Source organism: Coregonus lavaretus (genome assembly GCF_964263955.1).
Source record: "Coregonus lavaretus genome assembly, contig: HAP1_SCAFFOLD_75, whole genome shotgun sequence".
NCBI classification, from domain to species: domain Eukaryota; kingdom Metazoa; phylum Chordata; class Actinopteri; order Salmoniformes; family Salmonidae; genus Coregonus; species Coregonus lavaretus.
In genome coordinates, this window is record NW_028165182.1 from 456927 (window position 1) to 479870 (window position 22944).

Genomic DNA, 22944 nt, shown 5'->3' on the forward strand with positions numbered 1-22944 from the left:
CTTGGGCCTTATTGCTTAATCATAGCAGTCAAAACAAGTTAAATCGACATCCATTGATGGAAAATGATCTGGCGAGTTTAATAAGGGCGAATTATCTTTTCTCTTACAACATTCTTAAGGTCACAATAATTATTATTTTGATGGAAAAACAAATTTAGCTTCTTAGAATATGCCGTTACAAATTACGCCGATATTCCTTCTTAATTTGCTCAATAACGCTACGGAAAAAGGGTTTATTGGATAAATGTGGCAACTGTTCTCTTGATGCATAAATTATTATTTTTGTGGGGAGGGGGGGGTAGTTTTCAGGACTTGTGGGTGGGTTTTGAGAGGTAATTGGGGCTAGAAATGATTGCTTGACCTGGCAACGCTGGTCCCGACATCAGTGTATAGCTAATTCTGCTACAGGGATTTTTGATGAGAGCATGCACGCGCATCACTTGAACGTGATATTTGCTTGTAATAAATTACTATACACATCTGTTGGCACTTGGCAGTGTTTTCAATTTCAGATACAGTGACATACGCCATACACACGCCACTAACCTGTGCCTGAGATGAGGACGCCTACCCTGGTCCTCTTGCGGGGGACGGTGCTGCTGCTGTCCCCTTGAGACGCTCCGTTCTGCAGGGGCCCCAGGTCTACTACGCAGGGAGAGGGGCCTACACGCAGGCTCTGCTCCAGGTTCCTGATCACCACAGGCTTGGCCCCTTCACAAACAGGCGCACACACACAAAATTCAGTAAAATGACAAAGATGAATACCACCAAGCACTGTGTGAGTCTTACCTGTGTGTGAGCTCATGCGTGTTTGAACCCATCAATACAAAAATTACATTTAATGTGAACATCTGAAGGGCATTTCCTCATTAACAAGATCGATTCTATACAACATACAGTTAGTTTCCTTATCGGTCTGTGAGTGTACAGAACCCATAATTCCTGAAGCATTGGAATGAGAGTTTCACTACTCATGCTTTAGGTCGTCGCTCACCAGGCTGCTTGTGGGCCAGCGAGCCCACGATCCAGGCATCCTCATGGGCTTGGAGCTGCCTCAGGACCCTCTGGGCGTCCGGAAAGGCCACCACCAGCACGGCTCCAAGGCCACAGTTGAAGGTGCGCCCCATTTCCTCTTCGCACAAGCCCCCCTCCTTCTGGAGCCATGAGAACACAGGGGGGATGATCCAACGGGATGCGTCTGGGTGGGACATACAGTGCACACAGAGCAGCTCACACACACATTCAATATGAAGTAAATACTAACCACAGTTTAGAGCTGACCCCAATTAGTCGACTGGTCGATAGGCTGTTGGTCGACCGAGATTGTTTGTTACTGCTCAACTAAAACAAACATATACACACGCCCATCTCAGTGAACTAATCCATTGCGGAGGCCTAAACTAAAAGCCAATTTATGCTTGATCCGAAAACATGGTTGGAGGCTCCATATGGAGGGTGTGACGCAATTGCAGAGCCTCCAGATGCATGCATAGGCCAAATCGAGCTCCGTACCGCATCGCCATGCGCCTCCAAACATTTTTAACAATGTGGAGGGCTCTGTATAGCTCCACATTGACGTGATTGGTTGACCGTAGGGGGTACTTCCTGTATAAATGCAAACTCACTTCCTTGACAACAACTCTGCACTGCTCAGCGAAGCATGAATGCCCTGACTTCTGCTGAGGCCATATCACTGTAAATGCTGCATGGCCAATGACCATGCGCCCAGATGCACAATGTACTTCCCTCTCCAGAATGCACTCTCTCCCGCCAACTTGTGCACATTCATTGTTTCATAACTTCATTGTGTTAATTGTTTGCATTTGATTGTTAGTGTATATCAATTCCCCATTACATAAATCACCAGTTGTACATTTACCGTTAACTCCTAATCTACAAATGTTTGTTACTTTGGTTACGGTAATTTATTTTAATGCATTCAATATTATTATTCCAGTCTTCCCGTTCTCATTGTCGGAGTGGACACATTGATTGCAGAGTGCACAACCTATGCTACACTTGTGAGAAACATGTTTTGGTTTATTTCATTCCATTTACGAGTTTTAGACATTGTCTGTGGTCCTCTGTAGCTCAGCTGGTAGAGCATTTTTTTATTTATTTTTTATTTCACCTTTATTTAACCAGGTAAACCAGTTGAGAACAAGTTCTCATTTACAACTGCGACCTGGCCAAGATAAAGCAAAGCAGTGCGATAAAAACAACACAGAGTTACATATGGGGTAAAACAAAACAAAGTCAAAAATACAACAGAAATACATATAATATACAGTGTGCAGATTTAGCAAGTTATGGAGGTAAGGCAATAAAATAGGCTATAGTGCAAAATAATTACAATTTAGTATTAACACTGGAATGATGTGCAAGAGATGATGTGCAAATAGAGATACTGGGGTACAAATGAGCAAAATAAATAACAATATAGGGATGAGGTAGTTGGGCAGGCTAATTTCAGATGGGCTGTGTACAGGTGCAGTGATCGGTAAGGTGCTCTGACAACTGATGCTTAAAGTTAGTGAGGGAGATAAGTGTCTCCAGCTTCAGAGATTTTTGCAATTTGTTCCAGTCATTGGCAGCAGAGAACTGGAAGGAATTGCGGCCAAAGGAGGTGTTGGCTTTGGGGATGACCAGTGAGATATACCCGCTGGAGCGCAGACTACGGGTGGGTGTTGCTATGGTGACCAATGAGCTAAGATAAGGCGGGGATTTGCCTAGCAGTGATTTATAGATGGCCTGGAGCCAGTGGGTTTGGCGACGAATATGTAGTGAGGACCAGCCAACAAGAGCGTACAGGTCACAGTGGTGGGTAGCATATGGGGCTTTGGAGACAAAACGGATGGCACTGTGATAGACAACATCCAATTTGCTGAGTAGAGTGTTGGAGGCTATTTTGTAAATGACATCGCCGAAGTCAAGGATCGGTAGGATAGTCAGTTTTACGAGGGCATGTTTGGCAGCATGAGTGAAGGAGGCTTTGTTGCGAAATAGGAAACCGATTCTAGATTTAACTTTGGATTGGAGATTCTTAATGTGAGTCTGGAAGGAGAGTTTACAGTCTAACCAGACACCTAGATATTTGTAGTTGTCCACATACTCTAGGTCAAACCCGTCTAGAGTAGTGATTCTAGTCGGGTGGGCGGGTGCAAGTAGCGTTCGGTTGAAGAGCATGCATTTAGTTTTACTAGTGTTTAAGAGCAGTTGGAGGCTATTGAAGGAGTGTTGTATGGAATTGAAGCTCGTTTGGAGGTTTGTTAACACAGTGTCCAATGAAGGGCCACATGTATACAAAATGGTGTCGTCTGCGTAGAGGTGGATCTGAGAGTCACCAGCAGCAAGAGCGACGTCATTGATATACACAAAGAAAAGAGTTGGCCCAAGAATTGAACCCTGTGGCACCCCCATAGAGACTGCCATAGGTCCTGACAACAGGCCCTCCGATTTGACACATTGAACTCTATCTGAGAAGTAGTTGGTGAACCAGGCGAGGCAGTCATTTGAGAAACCAAGGCTATTTAGTCTGCCAATAAGAATGCGGTGGTTGACAGAGTCAAAAGCCTTGGCCAGGTCAATGAAAACAGCTGCACAGTACTGTCTATTATCGATCGCGGTTATAATATCGTTTAGGACCTTGAGCGTGGCTGAAGTGCACCCATGACCAGCTCGGAAACCGGATTGCATAGCGGAGAAGGTACGGTGGGATTCGAAATGGTCGGTGATCTGTTTGTTGACTTGGCTTTCAAAAACTTTCGAAAGGCAGGGCAGGATGGATATGGGTCTGTAACAGTTTGGATCTAGAGTGTCACCCCCTTTGAAGAGGTCACCCCCATCTCTGGGGATCTCAGACGTTACGAAAGAGAGGTTGAACAGGCTAGTAATAGGGGTTGCGACAATTTCGGCGGCTAGTTTTAGAAAGAAAGGGTCCAGATTCTCTAGCCCAGATGATTTGTAGGGGTCCAGATTTTGCAGCTCTTTTAGAACATCAGCTGTCTGGATTTGTGTGAAGGAGAAGCGGGGGGGGCATGGGCAAGTTGCAGCGGATGGTGCAGAGCTGGTGGCCGGGGTAGTGGTAGCCAGGTGGAAAGCATGGCCAGCCGTATCAAAATGCTTGTTGAAATTCTCGATTATTGTAGATTTATCGGTGGTGATAGTGTTTCCTAGCCTCAGTGCAGTGGGCAGCTGGGAGGAAGTGCTCTTATTTTCCATGGACTTTACAGTGTCCCAAAACTTTTTGGAGTTAGTGCTACAGGATGCAAATTTCTGTTTGAAAAAGTTAGCCTTTGCTTTCCTAACTGCTTGTGTATATTGGTTCCTAACTTCCCTGAAAAGTTGCATATCACGGGGGCTATTTGATGCTAATGCAGTACGCCACAGGATGTTTTTGTGCTGGTCAAGGGCAGTCAAGTCTGAGTTGAACCAGGGGCTAAATCTGTTCTTAGTTCTGTATTTTTTGAATGGGGCATGTTTATTTAAGATTGAGAGGAAATTACTTTTAAAGAACAACCAGGCATCCTCTACTGACGGAATGAGATCTATATCCATCCAGGATACCTGGGCCAGGTCAATTAGGAAGGCCTGCTCGCTGAAGTGTTTTTGGGAGCGTTTGACAGTGATGAGGGGTGGTCGTTTGACCGCGGACCCGTTACGGACGCAGGCAATAAGGCAGTGACCGCTGAGATCCTGGTTGAAGACAGCGGAGGTGTATTTAGAGGGTAAGTTAGTCAGGATGATATCTATGAGGGTACCCATGTTTACAGATTTAGGGTTGTACCTGGTAGGTTCGTTGATAATTTGTGTGAGATTGAGGGCATCTAGTTTAGATTGTAGGATGGCCGGGGTGTTAAGCATATCCCAATTTAGGTCACCAAGCAGTACGAACTCTGAGGATAGATGGGGGGCAATCAATTCACATATGGTGTCCAGGGCACAGCTAGGGGCTGAGGGGGGTCTGTAGCAAGCGGCAACAGTGAGAGATTTATTTCTGGAAAGGTGGATTTTTAGAAGCAGAAGCTCAAACTGTTTGGGCACAGACCTGGATAGTATGATAGAGCTCTGCAGGCTCTCTCTACAGTAGATTGCAACTCCACCCCCTTTGGCAGTTCTATCTAGACGGAAAATGTTATAGTTGGGGATGGAAATTTCAGAATTTTTGGTGGCCTTCCTAAGCCAGGATTCAGACACTGCTAGAACATCAGGGTTGGCGGAGTGTGCTAACGCAGTGAATAACTCAAACTTAGGAAGGAGGCTTCTGATATTTATGTGCAGAAAACCAATACTTTTACGGTTACAGAAGTCAACAAATGATAGCTCCTGGGGAGTAGGAGTGATACTGGGGGCTGCAGGGCCTGGGTTAGCCTCTACATCACCAGAGGAGGACTAGAATAAGGATACGACTAAAGGCTTTAAGAACTGGTCTTCTAGTGCGTTGGGTACATAGAATAAAGGGGGCAGTTCTCCAGGCGTTGTAGAAAAGATTCAGGGCATTATGTACAGAAAAGGATATGGAAGGATATGAGTACAGTTCAGGTAACCCTAAGCGTTGGGTAACAATGAAAGAGATAGCGTCATTGGAGGCATCGATTGAGCCGGTCTCGGTGTGTATGGGGGGAGGAACAAAGGAACTATATGAGGCAGTTTGAGAGGGACTAGGGGTTCTACATTGAAATTGTATAATAAGAACTAACCCAAACAGCAATAGGCAAGGCATAATTGACATGGGAGAGAGGCATAAAGCAGTCACATGTGTTATTAGAGAGAGCTAAGACAACTGGAAATAGCGATAACGTTTGGGCTAAGACTAAACAGAATAAACAGGACAGGGTACCGTGTAAAGGAACAGTCCAGCAGGCATCAGCTGTGCAGCTGAGTGATCATAAGGTCCAGTGAACAGCAATATGGGAGTCCGAGAGCAGTTCAAATTGGTGCTTCAGCACAGCTAGCAGGGAGCACAGTTGTAGTTTGCGTGTGCTAGCGGGCCGGGGCTGGCAGATGGATCTTCGTGGTCGTCGCAACGGGAAGCCTGTTGAAACCACATCAGACTATTTCGTTGGCAAACCAGTCGTGTTGGATCGGCGGGGCTCAGTGTCAACACTAGGAGGTCCCGTCCGGTTGACAGAGAGGTAGATAGCCGGGAGATGGGCCTGAGGCTAGCTCAAGGCTAACTGGTGCTTGCTATAGGGCAATGGTAATCAGCCAACAACAGGTTGCAGCTAGCTAGCTGGTTGTGATGATCCGGCGCTAGGGTCCAGTGATTCCGGCAGAAAGTCCAATAAGCTCTGGGTCGATAGCACGCTGGGTCGATAGCACGCTGTGCAGACTGGCCGACGAATTGTCCAGGCTAGAGCTAGAGCTGGCTGGTGGATAGTGTAGGCCACGGACAATGGTGAAGACGCTAACGGTGACTAATAACAGGTAGCCACCATTTTCAGCTTACGGTTCTTGATGAAAGTTATAAAGAAATAATAGAATCCTTTCCACGTTGGAATGACGCCAGGGTAGTGGGTTCGATCCCTGGGACCACCCATACACACAAAAAAAAATTATGTATGCATGCATGACTAAGTCGCTTTGGATAAAGCGTCTGCTAAATGGCATATTATTATTATTCTTTTGTTTGGAGCACTCCTATCAATGTTGAGTAAGGACGCGCACATATAAAGGCCTATAGGCTACCTGGCCTGTGCGCAAATGTAGGGATATAAATGTGCGCATTTGGGGATCTGCTAGTATTTCTGATTGGCTTAACGCACCACCACTAATGAACTGTGGAGCTTCTCAAAGTAATGTTTTCTTCACGTCAAACAGCAAGCAAACAAAGTCGGTTTTCACATCCATTGAGAATTACAATAGTTCCTCAATGTATTACAAAAATCTTTCCAGCTCTCTCCCTTTCAATAACCACTCAGCCTGAAAGGGAAAAATGTAATGCTCCAAACCAATGGAAACGTCATAATATAGGACTACCTAGTTACTTCTAATTAGTTGCGTGACTTGGACTGAAATAGGTCCGATACTCATTTTGGGTGCTGGTACTGTTTATATTTAGGTGCAGGAGCGCCACAATACTTTTGAGTTAAAATTCTATAAGAGGTGCCGGTACTCAGCTCCGGTAAGCTCCTGCCCAAGTCAAGCACTGCTTCTTATCCCTTGCGCAAATAGCCTACAGCTGTGTCTGTCCCAAAATCTGAGGGCCCAGAATATTTTATACAATGTTGCAGGTTCGCTAGGGTAAGCTTCAGGCCAGGCCCAAGTTAATAGATGATACAATGTTTCAAGTTCGTTGCAGACAAGTCATGTGTAGCCAATGTAATTTATAGGATATGTATTTTTTAAATCAGGATATTTTCTACCTGCAATGTTATTTGTTGGCTTTATACATAGTTATATATTTGTACAATGGCAGAATCTGTAAAAGCCAGCAGGAGGGAAATAGTTGGGTCAGGTTATCTAGATCTCTGGCGCCTTTTTTATTTTTATTTAACCAGGTAAGCCAGTTGAGAACAAGTTCTCATTTACAACTGCGACCTGGCCACGATAAAGCAAAGCAGTGCGATAAAAAACAACAGAGTTACATATGGGGTAAACAAAACAAAGAAATGCCTTCGAGGCATTTGTCTTATTTCATCAAAATGGTAAGCCTTAAGCATCAGACAAGCTTGATGCATATAGTTGGTTTTATTAAAACACATACGGTGTGTCTATATGGAAAATTACAAGTTATTGGTCGAAAGAACAGACTACTTTCGGTCAACCAAGATTTCTTTTTTGGTTGGGGACAGCCCTACCACAGTTAGTACAATTCAAAACAGCATCAGGTATCTGATATGGACAACTGTTTCATCCTCATACATTGTTTACCACTACACTTTAAAAACATGGGCAATAAGAGAAGTGTGTGTTTCTCTCTCACCCAGGTCAACGGACAGTTCCTGAGGCAGTACTCGGGGGATGTTCTCCAATAGGCCGCCCCCAGTGATGTGGGCGTAGGCCTTGATGGCGCCGCTGCGCAGGATTGGCAGGAGCAGGCGGCTGTAGATCTTAGTGGGCGTCAGGAGAACCTCGCCTGTCAATCAACATGGGGAAAGACTTTAGACGGGGAAAAGAGACCTCTAGGGGGAATTACTTTAATTATGATACATTGGATTCATAAAGCACTTTTCAAGGACCCAGATAAACCTTACAATAGTACAATTGAACAACAGTACAAAAGATGACCAATAGAGACTGGGATAAGACAGGTAACAGGCAGGAAGATAGCATGAGAGAAGAAAGATTGGGCAGAAAAACCCACAGAAATGATCTCTCAAATAAATGTAAGTTTACTCTGTGTAAGAGCTTCTATGATCTCATTAACCTACCCACGGTTTGTCCAGGTTTCCCGAAAGGTGCAGGGGAGCTGTAGGTGACTCCTGCCCTCTCCAGGACCTTCCGGACCAGGCTGAATCCGTTGCTGTGCACCCCCGAGGCGGCAACCCCGATGAGCAGGTCCCCCTCGCAAATGTCCCCCAGCCTGGGTAGCAGGGCGCCCCTCTCCACCGCCCCCACGCAGAACCCTGCCAAGTCGTACTCTCCGGGGCCGTACACACCGGGCATCTCCGCAGTCTCGCCGCCTGGATGAACGAACAGAAAAACGCACACAGTTGTTAACACAAATATATGATCAAACACACATGCATGCAGTTGCAAATGTGCGCACACACACACACACAATGTAGAACCCAGAAATGGATGGCTGGCTCACGCCCAAGAATACAGATGGTTTCCAGTGTAGCAGCTAAAACCCTACTATGTTGGTTTTCACTACACCCCCAGTATACAGCCAGCATCTCTACTTTCTTACCACCTGAACACACAAAATATAGTGCGCACACACAGCCATCCTTGCATCTTAAGGCTGACATCCGACTGCCCCCCCCCTCACCCAGTAGAGCGCAGCCCGCCAACCCGCAGGCCTCGGCCACGCCCCCGATCACGGCGGAGGCCACGCCCACATCCAGCCGGCCACAGGAGAAGTAGTCCAGGAAGAAGAGAGGCTCCGCCCCCTGGGCCAGCACGTCGTTGACACACATGGCCACCAGGTCCTGTCCCAGGGTGCTGTGCTGCTGGCATGCCTGGGCAATCTAGAGAAGGCAGAGATGAGGGCAGAGGTCAAGTCATGAAGAGATTGTAGGATCTCAATGTCTTTGTGACTCCTAGCATAATCTCTCCTCACCTGCTTAAAACACATTGGCGAAGGAGGTCTAAGAGTAGGGACCTTGGACCTTCTACGCCAATACAGCAGAGGAGGCGAGGAGATGGTATGTGTGGAATCACGGAAAGAGTAATTGATAAACAGCCAAAACATACGCACATGAACCTACATTTCTCTAACTGTGCTAGGCCAAAAAAATTGATACAAAAAGAACGAAAAGCCTGTACTTGGAATATATTGCTCCCTAGCTTTATTCATGCACCAAAACATGCAATGCAGCTGCAATGTCTCATATACCGTTTTTTGTTTTGAGAAGTCATGCCTACCTTGAGCTTGGTCCCTACTCCGTCTGTCCCAGACACCAGGATGGGGTCGATGAAGCCTGCAGCTTTGAGGTCAAAGAGGCCGGCAAAGCCCCCCAGCTCAGCGTTGCACCCTGGTGGACAGGAAGGGAATAAAAGCAACACTGGTCTTTTACAAAATGAAGAACACATTGGGGAAAAAGTTTAATATACAAAATATTGTATATTTTTTTAAATAATATTCTATCCAGTTACCTTTACATCTGGTTGATGTAAAGGTAACTGGAAAAATGAAGGAAACACCAACATAAAGTGTATTAATAGGGTGCTGTCCCACCACGAGACACCAGAACAGCTTCAATGCACCTTGGCATAGATTCTACAAGTGTCTGGAACTCTATTGGAGGGATGCGACACCATTCTTCCACAAGAAATTCCATCATTGGTGTTTTGTTGATGGTGTTCCCATTAGTGTTGAGATCTGGTGACTGACACATACACACTTTAAACAACCTATGCTCCTTTGAGACCCCTCTATCAAAGTCAATGAGATCCCATGGTAGCCAAATTAATGGGCAAGCAGGCATTTTTTATACATGTCTATAAGCATGACGGATTGTTAATTAACTCAGCAACCACACCTGTATGGAAGCACCTGCTTTCAATATACTTTGTATCCCTCATTTACACGTGTTTCCTTTATTTTGGCAGCTACATGTATGTCTTTTAAACACCAAAATAATTAATTAAATCAATTCATCCATCCGCCCACCCATCCATATGTATAATTGTAGAAAACAACTAATTTATGCTTCCTACAGCAATGTGTTCATAGATCAAAATCGAGGAAACTGTTCCAAATTCTATTTGAGTAAAACTGTGTCTACAGGTACAGTATCTGTTAAAGCCCTGGGCACTACAATACATCACTTACTTTAATTATCCAACACCCAGATAAAGTAGACAAGACAAATAACCTAATTTCTTTCCTCCGGTTCATTTCACAAGGGAAGGAAAATCATTTACCTTCTTGGACCTTCGTAATTAGTTGGATAAGGTGAAACCATGATAGGTTGACTGAGAGACTGCTTTAGTGCAGGGCATGTAATGAACTTTCCAATCCCAAACCGACCCCTAGCACCTTGTCCCTCTAAAAATTGGCTAGGTAGAGTTTTTTTCCATAATGCTTATACCAGTGTTTCCCAGCCATTCCACGTATTTGTTCAATTCCAGTAACAGCACACCTGATTTAACTAATCAGAGGCTTGATGATTAGTTGACCTGAATAGTTCAAAAAGGTGGAATTCGAACAGGCAGGGTACTCAGCGAGATTTGGGAAACTAATCATATATCCAATCTTACACAGATCATTACAAGTGGATAGGTATGAGTTTGGGAAAAGCACTGCAGCTCTCCAGGCTGTCTAGCTAGTAGCTCAGCTGTAGCCGTTCTGATTAAAGGCAATGAGAGGGGGTTGACGCGACTACCTGAGCGAGAGGTGGCCTTGGCCAACGGCTTGATCATGTCCACCAGCCGGTTGCCCGCAGCGATGTCCACTCCGCTGTCCTTATAGGTTAGGCCTCTGCTGGGGGAGGGACACACAGCAAGGGTCAGAGGTTATGGTGAGACGACCAACCAATCAGGCTACAGCTATTTGCCCTCTACCAATGTCAGTGTGACTCAACAGGCTATTGTCTGTCTATGTCAAATCAGGTGGTCCCTCAATCCAGCTTCTACCTCCCATTACCAGATTGAGTTATATCACACTAATGTAAAAAATATATATATACTGTCATGTATAAGAATGACTTTGGGTAGACTACCTACAAATGTTTCTCTGTCCAAAGTCCATTGACCCATTCTTATCAAGGGGTACAAATCATGAGTCGTGCTAGCTAGGCCAACCTACAATTTAATGCAGATTACCTTCAGCCAACGCTTACGCCAATCCAACATAAATAACTAGCAAAAAATTCAAAATATGAAAACTAAAAGTCAGACTGGAACTCTACACAGTAGCAGTATACAGAATGAAATGTCACTAGACAATCTCTACTGGAATGTGAGCGTTCATAGTAGGTTCATACTAAATGCACTGTTTCTAGGCCAAATCTACATGTAAACAACCGACAGACACCGAGGTAGACCTTGTCTAGGGTTACCCAATAGCCCCTCCTGTCAATATGTACTCTAATAAACAAAATATAGGGTTCTAACCTGACGATAGTCAAACTATTACAGTGAAATTATGAATGAGGAGTGTTTAGGATGCCGAAAGTCCTTTATCTGTGTGTGTGTGTGTTCAGTGTTAATCAGTGTTCAGTTTGTGTGTGTTTAGTGCGTCCACCCTGTCCCCTCTCACACACACCTGTGCTGGGTGAGGTGGGCGATGGCTCGGTGGCCGATGTCACGTCGGTACACGGCTCCCGGGAACCCTACGGCGGCCACGCCCCGATTGGCTGCGTGCAGGGCCATCTCCAGGGACGACCTAACAGCGGTGACAGTGAGGACACGGCCCCCGCTGGAGACCACGCCACCTTCCTTCAGCGCCGTTCCGGCGTGGAACACCTGTACCCCTGTCTCCTCCACCTGAGACAGACCTGAGAGAGTCAGAGTCGAGAGTGAGTATTATAGGGAGCGTATTAGAGGGAGTGATAGAGAGAGATGGAGGGAGGGAGGATATGAGATGGAGATAAAAATGAGTCCCTACTCTCCCCCTACTTTAATCAGTTTCCACCAATTAGCGGCAGATTTTCATGCGAATATTCTAAAATCTGCATAAAAACAAAACGCACATTTTCCCACCAGAGATGCATTTCCATCAAATTGACTTGTTGCAGGTAATAATAATAATAATAATAATAATAATAATAATAATAATAATAATAATAATAACAAGCCATTTCGCAGACGCTTTTATCCAAAGCGACTGACAGTCATGTGTGCATACATTTTTACGCATGGGTGGACCCGGGGATCGAACCCACTACCCTGGCGTTACAACCGCCATGTTCTACCAATTGAGCTACAGAGGACCTGTGCGTGATGTACTGCACATTAAAAAAACGTATACGGTTATATTCCCATGTACTGAATAAAACATACAAGTTAAAATGGGTTTCCATTGCATTTTCAACTCTATTGATGGTTTTGTCACAAAATAAATAGCGTTATATCGCGAGTGTGCCCACTCTGGTCTTGGCACGTGCGCTCTTTATAGAACGGCCCGCAGATACAGTGGGGGGGGTATAACCTACAAGAGATTATTGTGGACCCCACATTTTTTTTGGGGCCAAACAGCAGCCAAGCATCAATTATCATGTCACCCTGTGAAGTTCATAACTTATTTCATCTGTAGCCATTACAGGGGTTTCCAAACTTTTTCACTCGGGGCCCCCTTCCAGCATTACAACAAGATCTCTGGGCTAAATAAACATAATAAAAATACATTCGCTGACATGGGCTAGTTGATCTGTACATTTCTTACAATTTATAAATAGCTCTAAGGTATACAATGACTAACATGACAAGAGGAACTGATGATGCATTACCCAATTTCCAAATTGCACCTTGTGCATTCTACTATTACAACTTTCAAGAGTAAGTTTAAAGCCGGACTGAGTTCCTCGCGCCCCAGTTTGGGAACCACTGGCCTAATAAAAACTGCATGCTTTCCGAGTCGTAGTGGGATGACCACACACACACCATATCACAAAGTTTACTTCGATATGATGGTTATTATATCGATATTTGCGCATAAAAGCGTTTCCACCACCATTTCTCGTATAATAAATTTTACCGACACAAAAATATCCCACCTCGTTGGCAAAACAAAATACGCTACACATTTGGAAAGTTTACCAACAAATGTGTTGTTTCCATCAGGCCTCTCATGACATTTTTTATCCAACATGTACTTTACTCACATAAAAAGGTTGGATGAAAACCTGGTTAATGTTATGTAATTAGTTGATAGGTCGGTTGTTCAGTGTCGGTTACGACTGACAGCAGATCTGTTCCAAACATGGGAATATTCACTAGGAATCAAACGAAAGAACACTGAGGCAAACGGAATGAAATGTGGAGGGACCTACCAGAATTTGTCCAATGGAAACTTATTTTAGTTGCAAAACATTTTGCTACGGTGTTTGACTAATGAATACACCCCAGGCAAGTAGAGCGTGGACAGAAGCGTACCTACCTGTGATTGCAACACCTTTCTTATAGGAGCCGGGGTAGCCGGGGCTGGCCATGACCACAGTGACTGCAGAGCTGTCCTGGTGCCACACAGTGGTGCTGGATGCTAACTTCCCCTGCATGGTGCTCTGGAGCACCTCGTACAGGTCACTCTTCAGCAAGGGCATCAGCACCTAGAACAGGGTCACGTTCAGTGCGAAGAAAATCTTTTGATTCAGAGTGGGGATGTAATACTGGAATGTCCATTTGCACACTGCAAAATGTTTTGGTAAGGTTTGCCCAACTGAACATGATATATAATATATATATAATATAATATAATATAATATATAATAATATAATATGCCATTTAGCAGACGCTTTTATCCAAAGCGACTTACAGTCATGCGTGCATACATTTTTTGTGTATGGGTGGTCCCGGGGATCGAACCCACTACCTTGGCGTTACAAGCGCCGTGCTCTACCAGCTGAGCTACAGAGGACCACATGATTCAGGCAAGATCGGAATTGTCCTAATAGGCACAGATCCAGGACCAGTTCATCCTCCATTAATCTTAACCTTACCCATTAGTGGAGTGCAATTGCAAAACTTGCCTTATCAGCTCTATGATGATAAAATAGAGCAGAGACGTACCAATAACACATGCTCACACACACAGTTGACAAACCTGACACTCTGGGTCGCCGAAGCGACAGTTGAACTCCAGGACCTTGGGCCCCTGCTTGGTCAACATCAGCCCAGCGTACAGCACACCTGAAAAAGGATGACGACAGGTAAACGAGCAAGTCAGACACAAATAAACAACAGAAAGAGGGACCCAATTTTGCACCCCTTTCATTTCCACTCCACACAATAACCAGTGTGCTGCATGCAGTTCATTACTTACCCACATAGGGGGCACCCTCCTCCTTCATGCCATCCACAGTCTTCTGGAGGACAGTCTCTCTGATCTTCTGCAACAGCTCCTGAGACACCTGGACACAGACAGTGAGGACACAGGTGGACAAGCAATAGCAGGTGGTGGACAGACAATAGCAGGTTGTGCACAGAGAGAGACTACATACAAGTCCTACACATTCTGAGCAACGTGAGACAACGGTCGGTAGTTGTCAAGAGTGTGTGTGGGCGTGTGTACCTGCGGGGTGGGGCAGTAGGCCCCCATGCCGCCCGTGTTGGGGCCCAGATCCCCGTCCTGCAGGCGTTTGTGGTCCTGGGCAGGGGGCATGAGGGACACAGTGCAGCCATCACTGAAACACAGACACTACACGGGAGAAGAGAAAGAGCAAGTAGTTAGTAAATGCCAATAATGGAACCACATATTGAATTGTCAGGTAGTGAGCAAAATAACCATAACATTTTAAATAGGAAAAGCACATTATCCAATGTATTCTTTGCACAGATCTGTGCTATTTTGCGTGACAAATGTTTTTTGCCCACTATGTAAGAAAAAGAAAGAGGACCAGACACTCACAGACACTTCCTCTCCCTCCAGAAGTTCCTCCACCACCACAGTCTCCCCGGCAGAGCCGAATGCCTTGTCCTGCAACACACACAAACACAGGCATGCACACCTTCGCTTTAAAATGGGAGCTGGATTTGTAGAGTCAAGACGAGAGATCAAATCAAAATGTTATTTGTTACACGCACCGAATACAACTGATGTAGAAATGCTTGCTAACGAGCCCTTCCCAACTATGCAGAGTAAAAAAATGTAAATGGTAACAAGAGAAATCAAATAAAGTACACAAGAATGGAGCTATATACAGGGAGAACCAGTATCAGATCAATGTGCAGAGGCACAAGGTATTTGAAGTAGATATGTACATGAAGTCAGGGTAAAGTGACTAGGCATCTGGATAGGAAATAAGAGTAAAATAAAAAAACAGAGTAGCAGCAACAAATGAGTGTAAAAGTGTGCGTTGTGTCAACATGTGTTGGTTGTGTGGGAGTGTCAATGTAGTGTGTGTGAGATTGAGTGTGTGTATATAAACTCAGCTAAAAAAGAAATGTCCCTTTTTCAGGACCCTGTCTTTCAAAGATAATTCGTAAAAATCTAAATAACTTCACTGATCTTCTTGTAAAGAGTTTAAACACTGTTTAGGGTCTAAACACATGCTTGTTCAATGAACCATAAACAATTAATGAATATGCACCTGTGGAATGGTCGTTAAGACACTAACAGCTTACAGACGGTAGGCAATTAAGGTCACAGTTATGAAAACTTAGGACACTAAAAGAAGCCTTTCTACTGACTCTGAAAAACACCAAAAGAAAGATGCCCAGGGTCCCTGCTCATTTGTGTGAATGTGCCTTAGGCATGCTGCAAGGAGGCATGAGGACTGCAGATGTGGCCAGGGCAATAAATTGCAATGTCCGTACTGTGAGACGCCTAAGACAGCGCCACAGGGAGACAGGACGGGCAGCTGATTGTCCTCGCAGTGGCAGACCACGTGTAACAACACCTGCACAGGATCGGTACATCCGAACATCACACATGCGGGACAGGTACAGGATGGCAACAACAACAACTGCCCGAGTTACACCAGGAACGCACAATCCCTCCATCAGTGCTCAGACTGTCGGCAATAGGCTGAGAGAGGCTGGACTGAGGGCTTGTAGGCCTGTTGTAAGGCAGGTCCTCACCAGACATCACCGGCAACAACGTCGCCTATGGGCACAAACCCACCGTCGCTGGACCAGACAGGACTGGCAAAAAGTGCTCTTCACTGACGAGTCGCGGTATTGTCTCACCAGGGGTGATGGTTGGAATCGCGTTTATAGTCGAAGGAATGAGCGTTACACCGAGGCCTGTACTCTGGAGCGGGATCGATTTGGAGGTGGAGGGTCCGTCATGGTCTGGGGCGGTGTGTCACAGCTTCGTCGGACTGAGCTTGTCGTCACTGCAGGCAATCTCAACGCTGTGCGTTACAGGGAAGACATCCTCCTCCCTCTTGTGGTACCCTTCCTGCAGGCTCATCATGACATGACCCTCCAGCATGTCAATGCCACCAGCCATACTTCTCGTTCTGTGCGTGAATGTCAGTGTTCTGCCATGGCCAGCGAAGAGCCCGGATTTCAATCCCATTGAGCACGTCTGGGACCTGTTGGATCGGAGGGTGAGGGCTAGGGCCATTCCCCCTAGAAATGTCCGGGAACTTGCAGGTGCCTTGGTGGAAGAGTGGGGTAACATCTCACAGCAATAACTGGCAAATCTGGTGCAGTCCATGAGGAGGTTATGCACTGCAGTACTTCATGCAGCTGGTGGCCACAACAGATACTGACTCCCCCTTGTTTCAGGGACACATTATTCAATTTCTGTTAATCACGTCTGTGGAACTTGTTCAGTTTGTCTCAGTTGTTGATTCTTATGTTCATACAAATATTTACACGTTAAGTTTGCTGAAAATAAACGCAGTTGACAGTGAGAGGACTTTTATTTTTTGCTGAGTGTATATACAGTTGAAGTCGGAAGTTTACATACACTTAGGTTGGAGTCATTAAAACTCGTTTTTCAACCACTCCACAAATTTCTTGTTAACAAACTATAGTTTTGGCAAGTCGGTTAGGACATCTACTTTGTGCATGACAAGTAATTTTTCCAACAATTGTTTGTTTACAGACAGATTATTTCACTGTATCACAATTCCAATGGGTCAGAAGTTTACATACACTAAGTTGACTGTGCCTTTAAACAGCTTGGAAAAAACCAGAAAATGATGTCATGGCTTTAAAAGCTTCTGATTGACTCAAATTATGTAAATTAGCCTATTGGAGGTGTACCTGTGGATGTATTTCAAGGCCTACCTTCAAACTCAGTGCCTCTTTGCTTGACATCATGGGAAAATCAAAATAAATCAGCCAAGAACTCAGAAAAATAATTGTAGACCTCCACAAGTCTGGTTAATCCTTGGGAGCAATTTCCAAATGCCTGAATGTACCACATTCATCTGTACAAACAATAGTACGCAAGTATAAACACCATGGGACCGCGCAGCCGTCATACTGCTCAGGAAGGAGACGCGTTCGGTCTCCTTGAGATGAACGTACTTTGGTGCGAAAAGTGCAAATCAATCCCAGAACAACAGCAAAGGACCTTGTGAAGATGCTGGAGGAAACAGGAACAAAAGTATATACATCCACAGTAAAACGAGTCCTATATCGATATAACCTGAAAGGCCGATCAGCAAGGAAGAAGCCACTGCTCCAAAACCGGCATTAAAAAGCCAGACTACGGTCTGCAACTGCACATGGGGAAAAATATCGTACTTTTTGGAGAATTGTCGTCTGGTCTGATTAAACTAAATGTTTTGGCCATAACGACCATCATTATGTTTGGAGGAAAAAGGGGGTTGCTTGCAAGCCGAAGAACACCATCCCAACCGTGAAGCACGGGGGTGGCAGCATCATGCTGTGGGGATGCTTTGCTGCAGGAGGGACTGGTTTACTTCACAATATAGATGGCATCATGAGGAAGGAAAATTATGTGGATATATTGAAGCAACATCTCCAGACATCAGTCAGGAAGTTAAAGCTTGGTCGCAAATGGGTCTTCCAAATGGACAATGACCCCAAGCATACTTCTAAAGTTGTGGCAAAATGGCTTAAGGACAGAGTGGCAATCAAAAAGCCCTGACCTCACTCCTATAGAAACTTTGTGGGCAGAACTGAAAAAGCGTGTGCGCGCAAGGAGGCCTACAAACCTGACTAAGTTACACCAGCTCTGTCAGGAGGAATGGGCCAAAATTCACCCAACTTATTGTGGGAAGCTTGTGGAAGGCTACCCGAAACATTTGACCCAAGTTAAACAATTTAAAGGCAATGCTACCAAATACTAATTGAGTGTATGTCAACTTCTGACCCACTGGGAATTGGATAAAATAAATAAAACCTGAAATAAATCATTCTCTCTACTACTATTCTGACATTTCACATTATTAAAATAAAGTGGTGATCCTAACTGACCTAAGACAGGGAATTTTTACTAGGATTAACATTTACATTTGACATTTTAGTCATTTAACAGACGCTCTTATCCAGAGCGACTTACAGTTAGTGAATACATATCTTTTTTTTTTTTATACTGGCCCCCCCGTGGGAATCGAACCCACAACCCTGGCGTTGCAAACACCATGCTCTATCAACTGAGCTACATCCCTGCCGGCCATTCCCTCCCCTACCCTGGACGACGCTGGGCCAATTGTGCGCCGCCCATTAAATTTTAGGAATTGTGAAAAACTTAGTTTAAATGTATTTGGCTATGGTGTATGTAAACTTCCGACTTCAACTGTGTGTGTGTGTGTGTGTGTGTGTGTCTGTATATTATACTACAGTTCAAAAGTTTGGGGTCACTTAGAAATGACCTTGTTTCTGAAAGAAAAAAAAAGAAAAAGGTCCATTAAAATAACATCAAATTGATCACAAATACAGTGTAGACATTGTTAATGTTGTAATTGGCTATTGTAGCTGGAAACGGCAGATTTCTTTATGGAATATCTACATGGGCCCATTATCAGCAACCATCAGTCCTGTGTTCCAATGGCACAGTGTTTGCTAATCCAAGTTTATCATTTTAAAAAGGCTAATTGATCATTAGAAAACCCTTTTGCAATTATGTTAGCACAGCTGAAAACTGTTGTGCTGATTAAAGAAGCAATACAACTGCCCTTCTTGAGACTAGTTGAGTATCTGGAGCATCAGCAATTGTGGGTTTGATTAAAGGCTCAAAATGGCCAGAAACAAATAGCTTTCTGAAACTCGTCAATCTATTCTTGTTCTGAGAAATGAAGGCTATTCCATGCGAGAAATTGCCAAGAAACTGAAGATCTCGTACAACGCTGTGTACTACTCCCTTCACAGAACAGCGCAAACTGGCTCTAACCAGACTAGAAAGAGGAGTGGGAGGCCCCGGTGCACAACTGAGCAAGAGGACAAATACATTAGTGTCTAGTTTGAGAAACAGACTCCTCACAGGTCCTCAACTGGCAGCTTCAATAAATAGTACCCGTCTCAACATCAACAGTGAAGAGGTGACTCCGGGATGCTGACCTTCTAGGCAGAGTTGCAAAGAAAAAGCCATATCTCAGACTGGGCAATAAAAGAAAAGATTAAGATGGGCAGTCTGAGATATGGCTTTTTCTTGGATGAGCAAACACAACGTGCCATTGGAACACAGGACTGATGGTTGTTGATAATGGGCCTCTGTACGCCTTTGTCTCCTGAGTGGCGCAGTGGTCTAAGGCACTGCATCGCAGTGCTAACTGTGTCACTAGAGATCCTGGTTCGAATCCAGGCTCTGTCGCAGCCGGCCGCGACCGGGAGACTCATGGGCGGCGCACAATTGGCCCAGCGTCGTCCAGGGTAGGGGAGGGAATGGCCGGCAGGGATGTAGCTCAGTTGATAGAGCATGGCGTTTGCAACGCCAGGGTTGTGGGTTCGATTCCCACAGGGGGCCAGTATAAAAAAAAATATATATATATATATATATATATGTAAGTCGCTCTGGATAAGAGCGTCTGCTAAATTACTAAAATGTAAATGTAAATGTAGATATTCAATAAAATAATAAAAAAATATAAAAAAAGCCGTTTCCAGCTACAATAGCCATTTACAACATTAACAATGTAGTGTACAATGGTAGTGTATTTAGTCTAGTGAGTGTGCGTAAGCGATACATCTCTCCCAAAAGAGCAACATTCAAGGCCAAGCCCACAGATACCATTTTGGTGACAATCAAAAGAGAAGAATAGACTGTGGTATTCTGTCAGTACAGGAGCTCAGAGAGGAGGATAAATAAGCCAACCAGAAAGCGGAAAGAGACTGGTAGTAGCTAGGGATTGGCATTTGAAATTATTTCACTATTCTAATATCATGATTTTTTTGAGGGGGGGAGGGGGGAATATCCGGATAGTCCCCAAAAAATATATAATAGCCTAATCGCTATTTGAAGTGGGGGGGGAAAAGCATACGGTTGTCAGGGCTGACTGGAGGGCTAAATGCACAACCCATAGCCCATGAGGGAGAAAAATAGCTTGAAAATATAACAACTTTGTGCGTCCTCAGAACTGTAAGCTACATTTACAGTGTGCAACTGAAAACAATACAAAGTCTAAGCCACGTGACGTCTGAAGCAGCCGTAGCTCAGTAAGCTACATAAACACTACATTCTAAAAAAAAATGTTTTACAAGAATTAAGCATTTCAAATGTCATGGTATATTCTTGTGTGGCACAATGTAACATGTCCATGTTACACTGAGCAAAAATATAAAAGCAACATGTAAAGTGTTGGTCCCATGTTTGATGAGACATTTTCCAGACGCACAAAAATCATATTTCTTTAAAATGTTTTGTACAAATTTGTTTACATCACTGTTAGTGAACATTTCTCCTTTGCCACTATAATCCACCCACCTGACAGGTGTGGCATATCAAGAAGCTGATTAAAACAGCATGATCATTACACAGATGCACCTTGTGCTGGGAACAATAAAAGGCCACTTTAAAATGTGCCGTTTTGTCACACAACACAATGCCACAAACGTCTCAAGTTGACGGACCGTGCAATTGGCATGCTGACTGCAGGAAAGTCCACCAGAGCTGTTGCCAGAGAATTTAATGTTCATTTCTCTACCATAAAACTTCCTCCAACGTCGTTTTAGAGAATTTAGCAGTACGTCCAACCGGCCTCAATAGTGCAGACCACTTGTAACCACGCCAAGCCCAGGACCTCCACATCCGGCTACTTCACCTGCGGATCGTCTGAGGGGAGGTGGGTGCTGAGGAGTATTTCTGTCTGTAATAAAGCCCTTTTGTGGGGGAAAAGAAAAACATTCTGATTGGCTGGGCCTGGCTCCAAGGCCCACCCATGGCTGCACCCCTGCCCAGTCATGTGATCTATAGATTAGGACCTAATGAATTTCAGATTTCCTTATATGAACTGTAACTCAGTAAAACCTTTGAAATTGTTGCATGTTGCGTTTATATTTTTGTTCAGTATAATTTAAGGCCGGGGCTACGAATACAGTTTTGACCCCCGCCCCTCTGGAAACGTCTTTCTCAAATCTAAGGATCCGAATCATGTTCTGTCCATGTGTTATTTTACACACACTCACATTTTGCTCTTTACTCACCCTCTTCTGAACCCTCAACCAATTTGATGATGTAGACTCTCTCTGCCTCATTTTTGAACAGCTGCAATTTGAAAGAACATTCCAAAAATTCTGTATGTATGAAGGATACAACCTTCTGTCTGTCTGTAATGCCTATTGCCGTAGCACAAGCAAGATGCAGTCCACACATTGCATTAAGCAAAAACAATTACCGTTGTGTGATGTAATCTTTATAGTTATGCTGCCATATAGCCAGCAGTCTGCCTCCTGTTTAGCCAATGTTTGCAATGATGAAAAAAATAACATTAAATCGCTATTGAATGCCTGTCTGTGTCTTGCTTGTTTGATATGCTGTGTAGGCTACATATAGATTGCCTAAATAGCTGCATGTAACTCCCCTCCTGAAAAAACAACATGAAATAGCTAGACAACCCGTTTGTGTCGTGCTTATGTTTGCAATAGCCTAGGCTACTGTCACAACAGACAACTACGTTTATTCAAACTATTTTGCGTACAAGCGGCAGCGGAGTCACAGAGTGACTGAACAGCAGATGAAAGGAGGTAGGCTAGTGGATCCCGCATGTGCAGAAATCTCCGTATTTTTAGCAACAGCAAGTCGGGTTTCAGAAAATCCGTAACTGCAGCCACTCCATTAATTTAAACAGACAAAGCTTGTTCATTGTTCAATAGGATCAACAACAACAAAAATATGACCACGGCAGAGCAAAATTTAAAAAAGGTTTGGAACCACTGCCCTAGGTACCCTTTGAAAGACTATAGATATGTGCCATATTGCTTATTCCAATGCAACCCTTTCTGATCCACTATCTGTGAGTGCCCACAGATACAGCATACCCTCTCCGAATCCTAGCATGCACTAATAGGGTGGGAAATGCAAAACTGACTTTGGGTCACTTTGAAACTATACCTTCATTATGTCCAGCACAGCCTGGCAGGCCTCCTCCTGGTCCTTGGCAACAATGACACCCTTCCCTGCAGCCAGGCCACTGGCCTTCACCACCAGAGCAGGAAAACTGGCCCTGGTGTCAACACAGGGGTCAGGGGTTAAAGGTCAGAGAGCCGCAAAGGCAGGGTCAATTCTATTTCAATTCAGGAGATGGGTAGAAATTCAT

The 22944-nt window shown here is 44.5% G+C and overlaps 1 protein-coding gene across 2 annotated transcripts in view; it reads right to left on the minus strand.

Moving 5' to 3' along the window:
• Positions 1 to 22944, minus strand: part of LOC311116188 (trifunctional purine biosynthetic protein adenosine-3-like) — a 34148-nt gene that overhangs the window by 5286 nt on the left and 5918 nt on the right. Inside the window, exons 5-18 of one of the 2 annotated variants that reach the window (XM_084191309.1) lie at positions 22740 to 22851; positions 15177 to 15245; positions 14841 to 14966; positions 14592 to 14679; positions 14373 to 14458; positions 13709 to 13877; positions 11876 to 12107; positions 10995 to 11089; positions 9532 to 9641; positions 8936 to 9134; positions 8373 to 8624; positions 7925 to 8077; positions 995 to 1198; positions 547 to 711 (exon numbers count right to left, since the gene is read on the minus strand). In XM_084191309.1, coding sequence (XP_084047435.1) covers positions 547 to 711; positions 995 to 1198; positions 7925 to 8077; positions 8373 to 8624; positions 8936 to 9134; positions 9532 to 9641; positions 10995 to 11089; positions 11876 to 12107; positions 13709 to 13877; positions 14373 to 14458; positions 14592 to 14679; positions 14841 to 14966; positions 15177 to 15245; positions 22740 to 22851 — 2060 coding nt within the window. Of the gene's footprint in view, positions 1 to 546; positions 712 to 994; positions 1199 to 7924; positions 8078 to 8372; positions 8625 to 8935; positions 9135 to 9531; positions 9642 to 10994; positions 11093 to 11875; positions 12108 to 13708; positions 13878 to 14372; positions 14459 to 14591; positions 14680 to 14840; positions 14967 to 15176; positions 15246 to 22739; positions 22852 to 22944 lie in introns of both variants that reach the window. The other variant, XM_084191308.1, reaches the window with a different exon arrangement.